Genomic DNA, 20,653 nt, shown 5'->3' on the forward strand with positions numbered 1-20,653 from the left:
CTTCATTGCATCTGGATGCATGTGCTTCACAACTGGAATGAGTCCTGTTTGTGAGATGAAGGCAGAGCTCCGGTAAGTGCAGAAAGTGTTTCAGTCTTAAAAGGTACAGGACACACACAGGACAAGGGTAGTCATAGCAACAATCAGTACTGTAGCTGTAAATTGTCATAGCATGTTGGAATGGAACCAGTGCTCCAGATTCAAATAGAAAGCACAGAAGCTCAAATTATTGTGGGTATTGAAAGCTGGCTGATGCCAGAGATAAGCTTAGGCAAAATTTTTGCAAATGACCTAACAGAGTTCAGAAAGCATAGGTTAAATACTGTTGATGGTGGAGTGTTTATTGCTGTTAGAAGCAGTTTATCTTGTAGTGAAACTTAAGTAGATAGTTCCTGTGAGTTTGTTTGGGTGGGAGCTATACTTGACAGTATGCACACAGAGTGCACACTGTATTTCTTCCCTGCCTTGGCAGCCATATTTCTAAGGGGCTCTGTTATGTACCTAACGCTGGACAGTGGTTCGACACTGGACTCGCATTCGGGAGGATGGAGGTTCAATCCCGCGTCCAGCCATCCTGATTTAGGTTTTCCGTGATTTCCCTAAATCGCTCCAGGCAATTGCCGGGATGGTTCCTTTGAAAGGGCACAGCCGACTTCATTCCCCATCCTTCCCTAATCACGTGAGACTGATGACCTCGCTGTCTGGTCTCCTTCCCCAAACAACCCAACCCCAACCCTAATGCTGGAGCTCCCAATTACCAGTACTCCCACTCCAACCTCTATAACTGATCAGATCTTGCAGGCCAAGAGGCTTCCTCTGAAACGGGCCAAGTGACTGCATCTGGCTCGGGATCTTTCTCAACGTCAGATAGCACCTTAAACATCAGATGTACCTGGGAGGCCTTTCAGTCAGCCCTCAGAAGGTCTTTCACATTAGCAGACACTCCAATCTGTGTGACCAAAGACAGCACTGTATAGAGCTGTGAGTGAGGGCCCCCCAACTAAACTCACATCTGGATGCAGCAGTCACAGTTTATATCTGTGCTAAAGGTGGCAGAACTAACACTAGACAGTAATTAAAATGTGGAACTGTGGCTACTAGATACACAAACTCACAAGAAATTTAAGAACTGAGACTAAAATGCGGCCAGTAAATTAAAGTTTCTCCTTGTTAGAAGCTCATTATAACTCACAAATTAAACTCTGTACTATGAAGTTTCATCTCTACTCCTTATCGTAGTACAAAGTAAGTTTTTTTTCATTTACTTCTACTATAGATCCTGATGATGGCTATTGTAGAGCTGAAACTCGTAATTCTATTGAAAAAACTTTTCAATCAAGACAGTTACATAAAAATTTATGTACATCATACGATCACTCCCCAAATTGTCATTTTATATCAAATTCCGTTCACAATGTTGGAGAGTTGAAACGACAACAGTCACTAGCGTATCACTAAAATTCTGTGTTGAATGTGTATGGCCGATCACTGGCGTCTTTAGTGTGTTACTATGTGGTGTTGACTAGCAGACTTAAAGATCATAGGCCTGGTATATTTTTCTTAATTTAACCAACTACTAATACTTCCATTTTTTGGTATGGGGGAGGGGGAGGGAGGAGAGGAAGAGGGTTCTGCATAAAAAATGCTGTGCTTTGTGAAGCTGCTACAACATGATAGTTTGCAAGAGTATATAAGAAGCATGCAGTGCAATTACACCTACATGCCACAAGCAAATGCAATGAATTTCCACTGAAAGATTATACTTTGTCATCAAGAGGACAGTAATAATTTTAGATCTCTTTGAAACACTTAGTGTGCTGATGAAGATTAATACATTCTGTGGCTATATGCTGTGTGAAGTTCATTTGTGGTGCACAGCAAGTAAAGCAAATGACTAATGCACTTCTCAAGAAATGCAGTTCCATAGAATTTATTTTTATGGGTTTGTTTTTCATGTAAAATCATATCATGCAATTAAAATAGGATTTCTTATTTAAAAACTGAATTTTACTCTTTTTCGCCAGTTACAGTGCTGTTTGGTAGCGAAGTAAAACAAGTATCATAATATAGTGTAAAGTGGTATGTGGGGGGGATTAAAAATGGTTAAATAAATCTTCTTGGATTGGAGTTTCATATAGAATAAAACTAATGTGTTTATCTCTTACTCCCTTTTGCCCACAAGAAGTTATTTGTGAAACACTGTTGTATAGGATGTGTGTTTTTCATGTAATTCTACTGTAAATATGAAAATAGGCAAACATTGTTAACTTTTTCCTCAATGGCACAATTTTGTTTTAGGATGAAATCTGGTTGTAAGTGGAATATATTACAACAATGGTAATTTTCACTTATCTGAAAGGTCTTTATTTTGTTATCAGGCTTTAAATGATGACAGTAATAATAGTGGTAATGTCTGAGATAGTGACTACATTTCAATTGATGGCTACTATATTTTCCTCTTTTGTGAAATTGAGGAAGAGTGTCATCTTACTATCTGTTTAAATTGGAAGAATTAAGATGACAGATAAAAAATAGACACAAGTCCAGATTTGGCCTTGGGTAGGAAATTCTGGAACCCCCAGAATCAACATTTTTCTTTAATTTTATTTTTGTAATGCCCATTAATCTTGCACTATTTGATATTAACAAAATTTTCTTGGTTTACAACCCATGTCACTCCGACCAAAACACTTGAGTTCTCTATAGCTGTCTCCACCATTGTCATCGGAAGTTCACATCTGTAACTGCCAAGGCTAGCACAGTGTTCTGCTTATATAGATGCAATGGCAACACCTAGAATCATCCAGAGAGGGCCAGAGTGACACATGCATGGAAGGTAAATTGGGCAGCAGCTAATAGCTCCATCCTGCCACTGAATTGAGTGACATCACATGACACAAACGCATTTGGAACTATTGCTCCCGCACCTCTACAAGCATTGAGCTTCGTTCTTTGCTTTCACTCAGAGTCCAAATCCTGCCCCCATGCCCTACTGAGTGAATAGCCCTGGTCTCTGTTAAAATCCTTGCTGTGAGTTCTAATTTTGGCCACTTTTTTACACACATAAAAAACATTTGCATCACCCCGGTTCCCAGAACTCCTGAAGATAGACATTGACTGTGGATATTGTATCACAGACACAGTCCCTTTGACTGTTCAGAGATGTCACTAAACCTGCCCAAAGATGTAAACAACCATGCATGAGCAGTGCTTATTAGACAGAGGGTGTCAGACAGCTGATCAGTTCCAGTCACTCCACCAGGAAGGAGTTACATGGCTCGTATTATCTATAGTTCAACCATGCCTAGAATGTCAATACCACAGTTCGATCATGCCTGCATTGTTACTTTGTGCCAGGAAGGGCTGTCAACTAGGGAAGTGTGCAGGTGTCTCAGAGTGAACCAAAGCGATATTCTTCGGACATGGAGGAGGTGCAGAGAGACAGGAACTGTCAGTGACATGCCTCGCACAGACCACCCAAGGGCTACTACTGCAGTGGATGACTGCTACCTACAGATTATGGAACCCTGACAGCAACGCCATCATGTTGTATAATGCTTTTCGTGCAGCCATAGGATGTCGCGTAATGACTCAAACTGTGCGCAATAGGCTGCATGATGCGCAATTTCACTCCCAGCATCCTTGGCGAGGTTCATCTTTCCAACCATGACACCATGCAGTGCGGTGCAGATGGGCCCAACATGCCAAATGGACCACTCAGGATTGGTATCACATTCTCTTTACAGATGAGTGTCGCATATGCCTTCAGCTAGACAATCATTGGAGACATGTTTGGAGGCAGCCCGATCAGGCTGAATGCCTTAGACACACTGTCCAGCAAGTGCAGCAAGGTGGAGGTTCCCTGCTATTTTGGGGTGGCATTGTGTGGTGCTGACATACGCTGCTGGTGGTCATGGAAGGTGCCGTAACAGCTGTACAATATGTGAATGCCATCCTCTGACTGATAGTGCAACCATATCGGCAGCATGTTGGCGACGCATTCGTCTTCGTGGACAACATTTCCTGCCACCATCATGCACATCTTGTGAATGACTTCCTTCAGGATAACAACATTGCTCAAGTAGAGTGGCCAGCATGTTCTCCAGACACGAACCCTATTGAACATGCCTGGGATGGATTGAAAAGGGCTGTTCATGGACAATATGACCCACCAACCACTCTGAGGGATCTACCGTATTTACTCGAATCTAAGCCGCACCTGAAAAATGAGACTCGAAATCAAGGAAAAAAAAATTTCCCGAATCTTAAGCCGCACCTGAAATTTGAGACTCGAAATTCAAGGGGAGAGAAAAGTTTTAGGCCGCATCTCCAAATCGAAACAAAGTTGGTCCATTGTAATATGAGACACAATTTAGGTCGAATTAATGACGATACAGCTACAGTAGTTTGGTTCGAGACATAAGCTTAGCAGTTAAGCTTTACCAGGTAGCCATTGCTATGTGTCAAGTGCTCCGTCCGTATTTATACGGGTAGCCTTCCTTTTTCACATGCTTCGTCTGGTTTGAATTGATTGCTTATTTTTCTTTGATCATGCATTGTCTGTCGCATTCTGATAATGAGTGTTTACGGCCTGTCGCCGCTTGCGGCATGGCTTGCTTTTGTGTGTCCTACCACCGCTTTTTTTAAAAATAAATAAATAAAATGAGAGAGAGAGAGGGGGGGGGGGGGATCGTCTCATTAGCGAAACAATGGCAAGAGACTGCTATTTGTTGTTACTTACGTTGCTGCTTTCTTTGATAATGATCAACAAGAACCAAATAATAGACTGCTTATGATAGAAGATGTTCTGAACGAGAGTTTAGCGAAATTTTTCTCCGTTTGAAAATCTTTGCAGACGCCTCTTTAGTACATTACATTCTGCACAGAAATTAGTCATCTTAGATTTAAAAATCTAGTTAATTGTCGTGCTTCATTTCTGACTGTATCACTATTACACATAAGAATAATATGAATATAGACATGACATGACATGACATGACATGATATGTATATTCTTCCGCATTTGCTGCTGTCTCACTCTAGTTTCGTAGTTTATTAGGCAGACAAAATTAAATGAGATAGCAGCAAACACGAAAGAATACGTGGCAAAATGTTTATAATCGTATTATTCTTATGGTGAAGAGAATACTGCATGTGATTCACAATTCATAAAAGTTCCTATTAGCAGCCATCTCTTTTCACAGGTAGGAAAAAATTCAGAACGTAGAGTTGGCCATATTGACAAACGTCCCTAACAGTCTTGCCAGTCGGATTTTCGTAGTATACTGAAACGCTGCAACATTTGAAGATGAACAATACGTAATTTGTATTTACTTTGATGGATAATGTATGAAAATGCAGTGGTCAAAACTCGGGGCGGAGGAAAAAAAGCTCGTCTTCCACCTTTTTTTTTTTTTTTTTTTCTTTTTTTTTTAATTTATTTACTGACGCAGAAGTTTTGGCACCAGTATTTATCTTTGTGCATGCAAAGCATGCCTGTGTAGCGCTACATATATTTGACGGCAGAAGTTAGTTGTGGCACCACCTACCAACATTTTTTCAGAACTTCTCCTTACTTTGCACTCAATTCTAAGCCACAGGTGGTTTTTTGGATTACAAAAACCAGAAAAAAGTGCAGTTTAGATTCAAGTAAATACAGTATGCTGAATCACCATTGAGGAGTGGGACAATCTGGACCAACAGTGCCTCGATGAAGTTGTGGATAGTATGCCACGGTGAATGCAGGCATGCATCAATGCAAGAACATGTGCTACTGGGTATTAGAGGTACTGGTGTGTGCAGCAATCTGGACCACCACCTCTGAAGATCTCGCTGTGTGCTGGTACAACATGCAATGTGTGGTTTTCATGACCAATAAAAAGGGTGGAAATGATGTTTACGTTGATCTGTACTCCAGTTTTCTGTATAGGTTTCAGAACTCTTGGAACCAAGTGATGTATGTGTAACAGACTCCCAATATTATGCTATTTGAGCCAAAACTCTTATCTTTTCAAGTTTCCCTGTGAATTTGGTAACATTGACATAGGTCAAACTGTTCATACTGTGGCTGGTTTGGCCAAAGCACTCATTACATATTAAACAAAGGGAGCTTGAGAAGACAGTCATGGCTAAACATAGCGTAGAAAATGGATATAAAATACCATTTAAAAGGAAGAGAGTTTTAGATCAATCATCATCATATTGGGATTCTGTTATAAAAGAAGTGGCCAAAAAGAGAATAATCAACAACAGTTTTAACAGAGACCAGGGGTACACACTTAGCAGGGTGTGGGGGTGGGCTTTGGACATTGAACAAAAGCAAGTATGGAGTCTTGAAGCTTGTGGGGATGCAAGAGCAGCAGTTTCAGACATGTTGGATGCTTGTGCCATTTGATATCACTCGGTTCGATGGCGGTACAAAGCTGTTAGGAACTGCCCAACTTACCTAATGCAAAAGTGTCAATCAGATCCTGTCTGGAAGTTTCAGACACTGGATTTAATCTATATGAGCAGAAAACTATGCCAACCCTGGGAGACAGCTACGGAAAGCTCGAGTGTGTATATTGGAAGTGACATGGCTTTCAAACCGAGAAGATTTTATTGAAGCATGCCACTGTGAAAAACTCCAAGGACCCTATTTGATTTTATTTCATGATTTAGGTGAACATTCCTATTTTCCATAGGTTTTTTGAGTAGTTTCTCCTATATTATTTGAATTTTGTATAAATTTACATGTAGTTTCTCCTGTATTGTTTGAAGTTTATATAAATTAGCAGTCCTGAAACATTTATTGTTTAGTTTGTTCGTCAATTCAGATATTATGTTTGAGATCAGTGGGACAGTTATAGTCTCATTGCGATATTAATTACCAGAATATGTTTTAATTGTTGTGTTTGGTTCATCTTCTCTGTTAATAACCTGACTGGTCTTCTTATTTCTAGGAATGCTTACAGCCACCTTGAATCTAGTCTTCTGAGGCAGTTGCTGAATTCAGAAGGCTTGTCCCAATCTTGGACTGATATTATACTTCCTCTCATTTCACGAATTGTAGACATGGTAAAACCTGATACTAAGAATGATATTGACAATATGGATATAAGACAGTAAGTATCTTAATGTGAACAGTTTTTCTCTTTTCTTCCTTTGGCTAACCGTGTTCTCAAAACCATTGAATATAAATGGAATGATTAGACTGACTGCTCAGGGGGAACACAAAAAACAAAATTATGCTATATTGTGAGTTTTCATTTTTATTGTTTGAGACAAAAAAGGCACAACAGAAGTGCATTGGGAAGTGTGGAAGATAATAACAGAAAAAGAAAAGCCAGTAAGAACCCATGCTCTTGACTAACTTTTGTATTATCAGAAAAAAGACTGAGCACAGTTGCACCATAAAAACAAAACAGACACAGAACCAGTTATATTTATACAAAACTGATGATTTTATTTCCGGTATTTTTTCGTTTCTGTTACTCTAAAAAGCCATAAAAAGGAATTTTTGTAAAACTCTCTATTAATGAACTACTTTTAAGAAATTACTTTCTTTATAAATTATTTCTCTTCACAGCTTTTAACTGTTCCCACTTTAAGAAAGTAATGGGTGTGAAACAGTGTGAAAATTAAAAGCCAATTTTAACAAAATTCCTAATATGCAAATGTGTGAGTCCCTTTGTTTTCAAACACATTATGCTGAATTGCTAACAGAGTAAATGAAAGTAATTAACAATTAATTCTTTTAGTTGAAAGCAAATTACAGTGTTTCAATGAATAATTTTGAAATCTCTGCTAACAAGTTCGCGGATCTATAGTCGCAAGTCAAGCTATATCATCGTGTGAAACAACTGCATTTCATTGTCATTGAGATGTGAAGTCCTTACACTTCTAGCTTACTGATGCACATGAATTTGGTCTTTAAATAAGCATACTTCTGGGTAGAAATTAAAAAGTGTGTTGATGCCATACAATATAGACTACATGATCTGACATCCTAGACACTGAGTTGTCATCAGCTCCAAGTGCAATAATTCATTTTCCTATGTTTTGTGCACTGATGAAGTGAATTCACTTTTCAGTGGAAGCTGATAATTACTCTTGAAGTTTAAAGCTGTCGACGTGTTAAAATGTGGACATGGAAAAGTAAGCATTATTATTTTACACTCAATTTCCTCTGTAGGTTTCACGGCTAGAGAAAGGGAATTTCTTGTTGACAGGAACTTAATGGAAGAGTTTGCCTGATAAATTCCTCTCACACTTAGAATTACTGTGTGGAGTGCTTAAAAAATCTTACTCTCTTTTATTCAATTTAAGTTGAGAAAGTGAGACTATGGACATGGAATATGTGAAATATTGGAAGAAAATTGCTTTGTCTTGAGAACATGGTACTACAATCAATTTTAATGCAGATAAAATCAAACAATGGAAAATCCAGGATGGAATGTAACAATACAATTGTTAATGCAGATAAACATTTTATTTTTTCGTGTTACCTACTTCAGGCCCTTCCTCATCACCACCAATGAGCTTTGAGAGGTCACTGATCACCCCTACACTGTACGCCGATGACTTTTGCATTTGGTGCAGCTCCCACTCATTAGCCCCACCTGAATGGCAGCTCTAAGGCACCATCTGATTGCCACTGTGTGGACTCTTTCTCATGGTTTCCAGTTCTCTGCTGCAAAAACAAGGGTCAATCACGTTTGTCATCATACAATGGACCACCTGATCCAGAACTCTACTTGTTTACCCAGCACTTGGAAGTTGTTGCACAGTAATGTTTCTTAGGCTTCCATTTTGATAAGAAGCTGGCGTGGCTGCCTCATCTTCATCAACTCAAGATAGTTGCAAGCAAAAGCTTAACATTCTCTGCTTCCTTGCCCACATGTCTTGGGATGTGAATCTTACCTCTTCAGTTCGGATGGAACCAGCTCTTGGTGTCCCATACAATCCCCAGTTGTCAGTTCCCTGATCAACACTCACGTCCCATTCTTTTTGCATATGAGTGACATCAGCCTCCTCATACCTACTCTCGAGTTGGTTTACCATTTCCAGTGCATCTCAGAGCCCTCTGCCAGGATCCCTGCCTCTCCTCCCTGGAATGAGTGTCATGTGTTTTCTCATGCACCTCCCCCTCCGCCCCCTCTTGGTTGTTGCCCAAGTCAAAAATTAGGACCGATTGACCTCTAGGTCCTAAAGTCTCCGTCACACCCCATGACCTTTTGGCATCTGTTACATTCAGTTCTTCAGCAGTTTCAGGGTGCTGCTGTCTTTTACACTCACAGTTCTAAAACCATGGATAAGACAGGATATGCCATTAAACCTCTACCATTCAAAAACACTAGTCATTGGTAGGAAAATTTAGTGTTTTTGTGGCAGAACTGATTACCATTAACAGAGCCCTTCTCTTTATTAAATGGGTCTCCTTTTACCACATTTTAATATGTAGTTAATAAGCATTCATCAGAGCATTGACCAATTTTATTCTTGGCACCCTGTGATCTGTGCTGTTAATGACCCTCTCACTGAGCTTAGTCATACTGACTGCTCGTTTGTCTTTCTCTGTGTCTCAAGTGATGAGGGTATCCCAGGGAATGAAGTGCCCAACCATTTGGCTAGAGGAACGATTACTCACCTACTGTTCACTTTACCAATACCAGATGCAGGTTTGCAGGTGCAAATAAGATCCCTGCTTACTCAAAGATGGAGTGACATCTGGTTGGCTACTGTCTCATCTAATAAATTCCGCACTACCGAGGAGACTGTCGCAGGATGGCTCTCTTCCTCCTGTTGCTCCTGGAAGGAATCCACTGTCGTATGTCACTTCCACATTGGTCATACCAGGCTAATCCATGGTTTTATTTTACATAGTGAGCCTTCCCCACATTATAGTTATGGAATATTACAGATGGTAGTTCAGATCCTGGGGGAATCCCACTTCTTCTGGCCCACCATGCTAAGCACGGTCTTCTGAATTCTGTGCTTCACGTATTGACAGACGATTCATGAATTATTGAACTGGTCCTCTGTTTCCTCTGTAAAAGTGCTTTTTATTTTCAGGTGTAAAGTTTTTAAGCTACCTTTGAGGCAGGGATTGGGTGGGTGGGTTGGGGCGTCTCGCACTGCATGCTGGCTCTGGGGACCCCTAACCCTACATCCTTTGCCAGATTCCTGTTTCACCCCTCTCTTGCTTCATCTTGTCTCCTTTACTGCCATACACTGTTTTCCATTGTTGAGGTAGCTCTGTTGAATATATGGTGCTCTGTAATGCCTTGACTACACTGGAGCAGATGCAAGATGGCTTTGGGTCGGGCAACTCCCTCCATATGTAGAGTCTCGGGGACACGCACTTGCTGCTTTACCTATTTCTCTCATAATATTTTTCTTTTTTTTTTTACTGATGGTCCAACTGATTTTCATTACATTTTTAGGTTTCTCACTTTTACTGTCCTGAATATGCCGACTAGGAGACATTCTTTGCTCTGTAACTGTTTTCGCCCTTGGGATTGCAGGGGTTGGATGTGGGGTGGGGCCTTTCTCGCCACTGAATGGAACCTGGTAGAGCCTTCATCTGCTCCGACCTACGTACCAATCATATCCATACAGTTCTCTATAAAATCTTTCTCAGCTATGGCATTAATATTGCCTTCAGTGCCTCGTTCTTACCTCTCCTATGTCCTTTCATCCTCAGAAACGTACTTTGTGGACTTCACTAATTCCAGACAAATTGCCTCTAGATCAATGGACTGATAACCTTGTTGTTTAGTCCCTTAACCCCTATCAGCCAACCTGCAGCCAAGATGGTGTAGTATCATGCAGGCATATTATAGACTTTCCAAAAGAAGCAGTGAAAGAAAAGTGGGATCAAGAAGTGTACATGCAAAAAAGATGAAAAGAGTAGATGATGAATGTGCGAGAAAGGTTGCCTGTATTCTTACATTTAATAAAACAGCACTTGCAAAGTGCATCAAGACAGAATCCATCCATTTAAACGGGAGGTCTTGTATATTATTATTATTATTGACATTATAACATTATTAACATTATAGAACTTCTAGCTTCTCAAGACATAGACTCAAGTTAACACAAAAGCACTGTCAGTGCCATATCAGTTGCTCTGAAACCTTTCCTGACAATGAAAATGATATAGAAGTGTCAAACACACAAGAAAATTGTTCACAAAGCTTAAGAGCTGGCACATCTAATTCTATCTTATGGATCTAATGATTTCACTTTGACAACTATGGAATGAGAAGAATGGCTGAGGCAATGCCACAGACTTCTAACTAATCCCCGAACCATGGCAGGATCCCCCCCTCCCCCCTAATAAAATGGCTTCCATACTACACAGAAACAGTGGATCCCAGACACATGTAGAGAAACTGAAACTCCTAGTACAGGGAAGTCCTCTGTTTATGTGTTTGCAGAAACACATTTTAAACATATTGCCACTTCGATGCTGAAGTGCTGTACCCTCCACTACAGGGATAACCTTATTGGAGAAAAGGACTAGGTGAGGGAGTAGTTGCGTACATAAATAACACATACCACTCGTTGGTTACTAACTTGCAAGTAGTAGTTGTTATATACAAGCTACAAATATATTTATGAGTTACTAAGTACTCAAATGTAATTCCATCTATAAGGGGCAGTGAAATGGAAATGAGAAAGATCAGAAATGTTGAGACTGAAGAAGGAAAGACAACAGCCCCAAAGACTGATATCCTTCTCGCCTCCCCACCACACAATCCCTCCCTAAGGGGATGCATCGCGGGTGGGCCAGAGAATAGTAGTGGGTGTCACTCCTTCAGCAATCACCAGTAGGTTCGCAGTCACAGGCTGTGAAACGTGGTCTCAACACCTGCTATTTCAGACCTGTTATGATTGTGTTCATCAAAGAGATACGTTTGTTCAGAAATTAATGGGTTGCCTTCATGAAGAAATAATAAACAGCCAGTCAATTGCAAAGTGAAGGGTTTATTTAAACATCTTGACCATGGTTTCAATGTTTATAAGAATGTCATCTTCAAAAGGAAAAGAGTGGCAACCTAAACAGATTTACAATGAATAAATGTTAAGTTAAATACATACAGGAACAATAACAACTCATTACAAATACAAAAATTATTCAAACTAACTGGGTTACATGATGTAATGGAGGCATGTTGAGATATGGCCAAAATGCATCACTAAAATGTAAAATTTCACCTCCATAATATTAAAAACATTCACAACAACATGGCCATCATTAAGTAGTGCTTCAACAACATAAGCTAATGCACTAGCATCACATACGCAACACTTGGGCTAAGAATCATATTGTAAAGAAACAAACTGTTGTTAATTGCTCAAATGCAGACAAAAGTGGTATGAAGACCGGAAGTGAGAGCAGTAAGTCCAACCAATACAATCAGAACACAAGATTGTTTCACCAACTTTATCGTTTAATTGGATAGATATAAACCCTACTCACCAAGTGGCAGCAGAACGCACATAAAAGAGGGTCGCAATTAAGCAAGCTTTCAGAGCCAGTGGCTCCTCCTTCAGGCAGAAGGCTTCAAGGTGAAGGAAGAGAGTGAATGAAAAGAACTGGAAAAGTCCAGGAAAAGGGGTGGATTTCGGGAAAGTTTCCGAGAACTGCGGGTCAGGGGAGACATTGCATGGGATGAGAAGGAAAGACTGATTGTTGGGGACTGCATCGAACGAGATTTGAAAACCTGAGAGCTTAATGGTGAAATACAGGGTAATATGCAAGATAAAGATTATTGCTTAAACACCAAGCATAAATTAATAAGAGTGAAAAGCTAAGTGCATTGTATGTAATAGAGGCGGGAGGGGGGAAAGAAAAGGTAAGAAATGAAAGATATAGAAAACTAAAATGGAGTGAATAAAGGAATAGAAATGCTAAGACAGAAGAAATTAATGTAAATTTAGGCAAGGTGGATGGTGAGAACTAACGACATGTTGTAGCACTAGTTCCCACCTGTTGAGTTTGAGAAGCTGGTATCTGGGGGAAGAATCCAGATGGTGTATGTGGTGAAACAGGTACCGAGATCACAGTTGTCATGTTGTAGTTCATGCTCTGCAACAGGATATTGGTGTTGCCAGGATACACCCTCTGCTTATGGCCATTATTCCTAACTGATAATTTGGTGGTAGTAATGCCAATGTAAAAGGCCGAACAGTGTTTAGATAACAGCTGGTATATGTCGTGTCATTTCACAGATGGCTCTCCCTTTGATAGTATATGTTTTGCCTAAAGAAGGTGCCACTGGCTCAGAAAGCTTATCTAATTATAACCTTCTTGCTCCTGCCACTGCTTGGTGAGTAGATATATTGCCTTCCAATTACATAATATTATCAAAAAATTTTGTTTCATTAACTTTGGTGATTATAAAATTAGACATAATGATTGCTCGAACTATTACATAGGTCAGGCTAGAAACCTTTAAAAGTAAGCTATAAAGAGCATCTGCAAAGTAAAGATGGGGAAAATGTGTACAGTTACACTTTTGCTGAACATGAGCTGCTTCTCTAACACACACCATGGAGACTAGGAGACTTTGCTGTACAAAAGAAGAATTATTTATGTTTCCACATTTCATTCTCCTTACGCCTGACTTTAATAGCCCTTCCAGTTTGCTCTGTACAATAGTTAGGAAAACTGTTACAGTGTGTAGCTGCCTTAATTTGTAAATGGATATGCTTCAGTTTTTAACGTGTGTACTAAATTTTTCTTTATACTGTTGTTGGTGGAGAAATTAACCTTACAACTGTAAGAGAAATTTAGTACACATGCTTTAAAAAAATTAAAATAAAATAAAATAAAACTGAAATAGATTCTTTCATAAGAGAGGCAATTCATGCTTATTTGTTTAATAGAATGTGTTACAAAATTTTAAATAAGCTGTGTGACTACATAGCTGTATTCACAGATGGGTGTAAGCATGGGGACCACCTTAGCAGCTCTGTCATTTTCCCCGATTGTGTCCTCAAGATCCTACTACCTAAAGAATGCACTGTGTATGATGCAGAATTGTACCCAATCTTCAGGACACTGAAACAGGTGAGATGTGTTCATATGGCCAAATTCCTAATCTTTTCAAAATCCCTGGGAGCACTTCACTCTCCACAATGCTTGTGCCCAGCAAATGAGGTAGTCCAGAGTATCCAGGATGCTATGCTTCACCTACAGAGGCCGAGCATGAAGGCCACGTTTTCTGGGTACAAGGGCACAGGGGAATTTCTGGAAACAAGTTGGCAGATTTAGCAGCCAAGGAGGTGCGTAATGAAATGTGGTTCAGTGTACTGCCACTCCACATACTGTCACCTTGCTGGTGAGGTACAAAACCTTTGGAACAAGAATGGCTCTTATTCCAGTGAGAGGGACCCTCCAGTATGTGGTGTACAGATCACAGTAGTTATATTCAGAAAAGAGTGCTGTGGCTAATTTACTTGCAGATTTACAATCTATTTTAGGTGAAAATGTGATTCATGTGATATTATTTTAAGATTGCGTGAAATGCCTGATTTGATCCCAAAATATTAGGAGGGCGTTTTTTATGTGATGTCAGAGTGCTGGCTCATCTATATTTTTTGTAAGTGATCAGCCAGTGATATACCCCTTTGTCATTAGTTTAGCCTCCTACTTGTATTATTTATGTTATAACAGAAAATTTTATAAGTTAAGATCAGATTTACAGTATCTTAAAAGTTGTGTAACAGTGTGATTGTGCAGATGAAGATGAGAGATGAGGGAAGAGGCAGTGGAATAGTAAGCAATATTGTATTTAACCTCTTTTTGATGTTTCAGACATTTTAACCACATTCATTTCTAATTACAATACATAGGGTTATGATAATGTCATGATTGAGCACAAATGAACCTTCTGCTCCATCCTAGGGAAGTTGCTGTACTTCAAACTGCACCAAAAGACATTATGTTTTGTTGGCCCTGCACCCTGATTTATTGACCTCAATAGTGAATCACTGAGTGATATAGGACAAACAGGAGCTGAGGCAGTTTATTTAACAGCAGTCAAGGATAAGCCCTTCCTAAATCTGATCTACTCTTTTCATGTAGTGTTGCTGCCATGTAATATTGCCATGAAATCTGGTGCATGAAGTTTGGCGTGTAGAATGTAGTTTATTCATCTCATAACGTACAGTTACAAATCAAAGATTTTTGTACTGGAGACACATCAAATTACTTAAAAAAATAAGGTTATAATAATTAACATATTTTAGCAAGAATTTCTGCATTTTTATGCATAAACAATTTAACAATAACATATATATCACTTACTGTCATTTTGCAGCTTGCAATACAATTTATACATTATATTAACAATTTATTATACAATACATAATCTGTATTGTTTCTTTTCTTTTCAAATTGCCAAACTCCATATTTAACAGATTTGTGTTATTTAATTTATTGTAAATTTTTAATCCCGTGTACAATGGTGTTTGAGCATAAAGTTTTAAATTATGAGAGGGAAGTTTGAAACTGTGTCTGCGACGAGTACTGTAATTGTGGTTGAAATTAAAATTGTCAAGTGAGTTTTGATTTTTATAGATGAAAATTAAAATTTCGTAGATGTACAGAGAAGGAATGTTTAGTATTTTAATTTTATAAATAATGGGTGACATGATGTTCTTTTGTGGACTAAACACATGTTTCTTATTATTCTCTTTTGAAGTGTAAGTGGGTGACATGATGTTCTTTTTTGGACTAAACACAGGTTTCTTATTATTCTCTTTTGAAGTGTAAGTAATCTCGGGATGTTCGTAGAGTTTCCCCAGAAAATTATTCCTAATCGAATTATAGTCTCAAACTAGCTGTGGTAGACTATCTTCCTGGTGTCCATAAGGGTGGAACCAGATAAGACATTCATTGCATAAGCGAGGCTGTTTAGTTTGTTTGATAAGTCTACATGTGCCTTCCTATATAAATTTTTGTCAAGATTTAGACCTAGAAATTTTACATAACTTACTTCAGTCATTTCCTGATCCATGTGCACTATTTTTATGGGATATGCTGGTGACGATTTAGCACTGAACTGCACTAATTGTGTTTTTGTGACATGGAGTTTTAATCCATTTTGCTGAAACCATAATCCTAGGTTTCCAATTATATTTTCCACAGTATCATGAATTTGTCCTAAATTGTCATTTTCAGTTAAAACCAAGGTGTCATCAATAACTTTATTGTGATCGCTTCTCAGTTTTGGTTATTGATAACTTGATACCAGTGTCTGAGTTTAATTTGTACACCACAGCACTGAGGATGATCACTATGTGTTCGAAAATCAATTCTGCTATCAATAAAACATCAATATTATGGTCAACGCTGACCTTCCTTTTAATCTAACTATAAAAATTTCAGATGAAATGCTAATCACTGCTAGAACATGGGCGAACGCATTGCATAACATAGAGGTTAGCATCACTGCCTAGTGTACTGCAGATCGCCAGTTCAAATCTGACCAATATCACCTATTTATTATTTAGTGTTAGTCATTTCTGGAAGGCTTTCAAAATTTCTTATGTTTGTATGCTCTGGACTATTCTGTGTTTGCATAAATAGCAGCACTCTCCATTAGCTGTACGTTGGTGTTTGTAATAAATTTGCTTTCAGAGCTAAGTTTTGTACTTCATTGATGACCCTGCTTTTGGATTTGGATTTGAGTGTGATTATGACTTGGCATTGTTTGGTGGAGATGCTGGGTACTTCAGAAAATCTACATCGCTCTGGCTCCAATTAGGCAGTGTAGAAGCCATGCACCTACATGGACAGGAACCAGAATACATGCAGTACATTCCCAAGGACCATATTTTCAGGATAACAATTACTTTCAAAACCAGCAAGAAAGTCGGCTGCACATCAGGCACCCATCAGCGTATTCCAGGGATACTGGTCAAGATCCGATGAAATGGCTGATAGGAATAAAACAGATTTGCCAAATACGTATACAACAGATGGGATGAAATGATGCATTTGGCAAATGTGTACTTTTGCTGATGACACAGCCCAGCAGTGGTTCAAGAACAATGAAGGAAAGCTCAACATCTGGGACCAATTCTAGGACAAAATAAATAAAATGTTTGATAACAATGAGCAACAAATCTGCTTAGTGGTAAAACAATTGAAGAACAGGGCCCGACATCATGGAGCAATGATGAAATCCTACATACAGATGGTTTTGGCACTCTGCCACATTGTGAATCTGAATATTGCAGGAGCCGGCTAGTGCAGCAAAGAAATGTGAAAGAAAACAGACAGGCAAAATAAATGTGACCTACTCTCAAATGTACTCCCTACGGTAGTTGTGGAAGACCACCGCAACCTCACCTATCTCATATGCCAGGTAATAAGAGAAGAGTTACTGCACTTTTTGCAACAAGAACTGTTGAACTAAGTAAACAAGAGAGAGCAGTCATTAATGTCAACTGTATACTTCAGGAGGTAATAGAGGATGTTGAAGAAGGAAAGTGTGTTTTGATTTTTAGCACTAATCTCTGCCATCAGTTGAACATGCCAGGCGTAATGAATTTGGCCTTATGCTGCAGCCACTAAACACAACTCAGATCTGTATGATGACTGCAATCTGTAGCATGACTGCAAATGTTGTGTGTTCCACAAGGGAACTCTCACAGAGCCAATAGAAATAACAACAGTAGTCTGACAGGGTTGTATTTTGTCACCAGCACTTTTTCTACTTGTCCTTGACTCAGTTATGGGTTCACAGCAGGCAGGAGATGAGGAATCCAATGGGGAATCATTGAGTCTGGAGGATCTAAATTTTGCAGACAGCATAGTTTCATTTGCTCAAAGGGTGACATTTATGAATTCTAAATTAAACTCACAAGAAAAGGGTAGAGGTTGCTGACCTCAAGATACATATAGGTAAAACAAAGGAAATCAGAATAAATTCTGAGAACATGGGAGTGTCAGTGTTGATTCATCCCTGGTGACAGAAGGCAGTGGAGCCAGAGATAATGTGAAGACCCACATAAACAAAAGTAAATGCTGTATTCTTATAGCTGCAACCAATAAGGAGAAAAGAAACAACACATGCAAATGTAAAATTCGTTTTTTTTAATACAAAAATGAAGGCTGTCTTTCTAATTACCAGTGAAACTTGGGAATTAGACAAGACTACATAATGAATATCTGGTGACCAGAAAAAATAAGTAACGAGGATCTCTGGAGAGAAAGAAACCAGATACCTGTAGAAGAACAGATTTGTGAAAGAAAGTCCCAGATGGAGCAGTCATGAAGAAGATATTGGAATGGAATCCCCAAGGAACAAGCAAGAGGGACAGACCTAGAGGTACATGAAAAGGGATAGTGGAAGGGGAAGTGAGGAGAGGTGGTAAGACTGGTTGGAATTGAGGGAAAATTCTAAAGACAGAGGTGGATGGCGAGTTCTCTTGGATGATCTATGCCCTATAGAGGCCATAGGAATTAAGTCAGTTAATTCATAACAACTGTCAGTCTCTATGGGTTCAAAGTTATGTGGTTTGGACTGTATAACTCTCCAGTCATTTTTGAATGTATGTTAGGCAACCTGCTTCTCTGTCTTAAATGGATGACATGCCTTTGCTATCTGGATGACATTGTCCATTTTTTGAAGACATTTTAAGAACATCTAAGTTACCAGACAACCATGTTGAAGTGTGTTCAGACTGCAGCCTCCATCTGAAACCAGAAAAGTGCCTCATCGCCACCTAAGACATAAAAAGTTTAGGGCATCTAGTGAATGGCAGTGGAATCTTTCTGATACAGGAAAAATAAGAGCAGCCACAGATTTTCTGACTCATGGGCACATTCGTGATGTGAGAAATTTTCTTGGAATATGGTAGTACTGTCAGCAATTCATAATGGAGTTATGTATTGAGGCATGACCCATGAAGTAACTACTGGAACATGAAATAGAGATCTTTCCTTGTCCTTAAGCAGATGCTAACATCTTCTCCAGTCCTAGCATTGTATGACCAGAATGTGAGATAGAACTTCACACCAGTGCTAGTGATTATGGTGTAGGCACAGTTCTAGTGCAAATTCAGTAAGAGGCTTAAAAAGTGATAGCTTCCGTCCATAATTATTTGGCAAACCATTCATGTTTGTGATGCATCACCATTCTCTATTATATCTGACCAGCTTGAAGGATCAGTTGGGTCTACTAGTGTCACCAGCACTGGGGCTGTACATTGTCACAGTGTTAAACAAAGGAAGACCAAAACACAAGGATGTCAACTGCTATTCAAGGAATCCCTTGGCAGAACTCAGCAGTTTGGATGAAATCTGTTGTCATAGCACTAAATATCATTGCTGCCAAACAGAGAGGATACAGCACTGCAGAAAGCTGTGGAAGCCTTGAAGGAGGTGTAACCAACCAAAGAAGAATTCCAGTTAATAAAAATAGAACATATGTAAGAAGAACTTTGATCCATCAGGGTGGGAATGGTTGCCCATCTCCCCTGCTCATCTGCAGCCAGCTATCCTGAGGTATTTCCATGCCAATTGTACATCTGGTCATCTGGGATCCATGAATACCCTTGACAGACAGAATCAGATGAGCTAACAGTGGTCAAGTTTCTAAAGATCCGTTAGACACTATGTGAACCACTGCAAGGAATGCCAATGACAGAAGTATGTGCAGCAATTACCTTCAGAGTGTCTGGTACCAACCCCAGCTGCAGCAGTGCTATTAAACTGAATTGGAATCTACCTCTTGGTAAGGTACCCAAAGTTGAAAAATAGTATCAATGGATAAGAGCATCAGGAAAAGCTAGATGTAGAATACCAGCTCACAAGCGTCGTGAATCATAGTGCCAACGTTATCCAGGTGACAGGGAATGTAGGTACCTTGTGCAGAGACTTAGATGAACAAAGTCAGATACTTATATTAGGAGCAACAGGAAACAGCATGGTTAGCAATTAAAGGAGACCTGAAGAAAATAGTAGCAGCAACAGCACACATTTGTGTGGGGTTTGTGGAGGTCCTGGAGCACATGATCAGCCTTGGGTTAACACAGCTGTCAGAGCTGAGAGGGTTGCTGTTGACAGAAACAGTCACATATCAGTGCTGTACCTGTTGCTTCAGTTGGGGGATGGAGATAAGCATTTCTTGTCATGCACCTGAATAAGAGTGGTAAGGACAGATACGCTGAACATTATGAAGAAACTTTAAGGAAGCACACAAGACCAAATCCTTGTGACTACAGGAGTCAGAGGGGCACATCTTTTAGGTTTGAGTCAAGTTGTAGACAGACAGTCTTCGAAGAAATTAGAGCAGAAAAGGACCAATAATATGTGTAACAGTTTCCAGAAAAGTAAAATTGTTTCATTCACAACATTAGTGGGCTGAAAAAGAAGGTAGGTTAGCTTCTTGTGTATCCTGAAGATTTGAAATGTTTTGAAGTTATAGATGTTCTTTGCCTCTCTAAATGCCATATAACCAAAGGGATGAAAAGATAAATACAAGGGATTATAGATAGCATCATTTTCAGTAGAGTGTACATGAGAAAAGGAGGAGTTGTAACATATGTAAAAGTTGGGCACAAAGTCAAAAATGTTGAAACAAGCATTTTTTTGTGTAGATCCAAAGCTGGATGCTTGTGCGTGAGAGTTGTTACTGCAGAATACTCCTCT

At 39.3% G+C, this 20,653-nt stretch overlaps 1 protein-coding gene across 2 annotated transcripts in view; it reads left to right on the plus strand.

Annotated features, from left to right (window-relative positions):
- LOC126251546 (1-phosphatidylinositol 3-phosphate 5-kinase) overlaps positions 1 to 20,653 on the plus strand; it is a 437,758-nt gene that overhangs the window by 122,608 nt on the left and 294,497 nt on the right. For both annotated transcript variants that reach the window (XM_049952056.1, XM_049952057.1), the window contains one exon: positions 6,942 to 7,103. In XM_049952056.1, coding sequence (XP_049808013.1) covers positions 6,942 to 7,103 — 162 coding nt within the window. The remainder of the gene's footprint in view (positions 1 to 6,941; positions 7,104 to 20,653) is intronic.

The sequence above is a fragment of the Schistocerca nitens genome, chromosome 4 (genome assembly GCF_023898315.1).
Source record: "Schistocerca nitens isolate TAMUIC-IGC-003100 chromosome 4, iqSchNite1.1, whole genome shotgun sequence".
Taxonomy (NCBI): Eukaryota; Metazoa; Arthropoda; class Insecta; order Orthoptera; family Acrididae; genus Schistocerca; species Schistocerca nitens.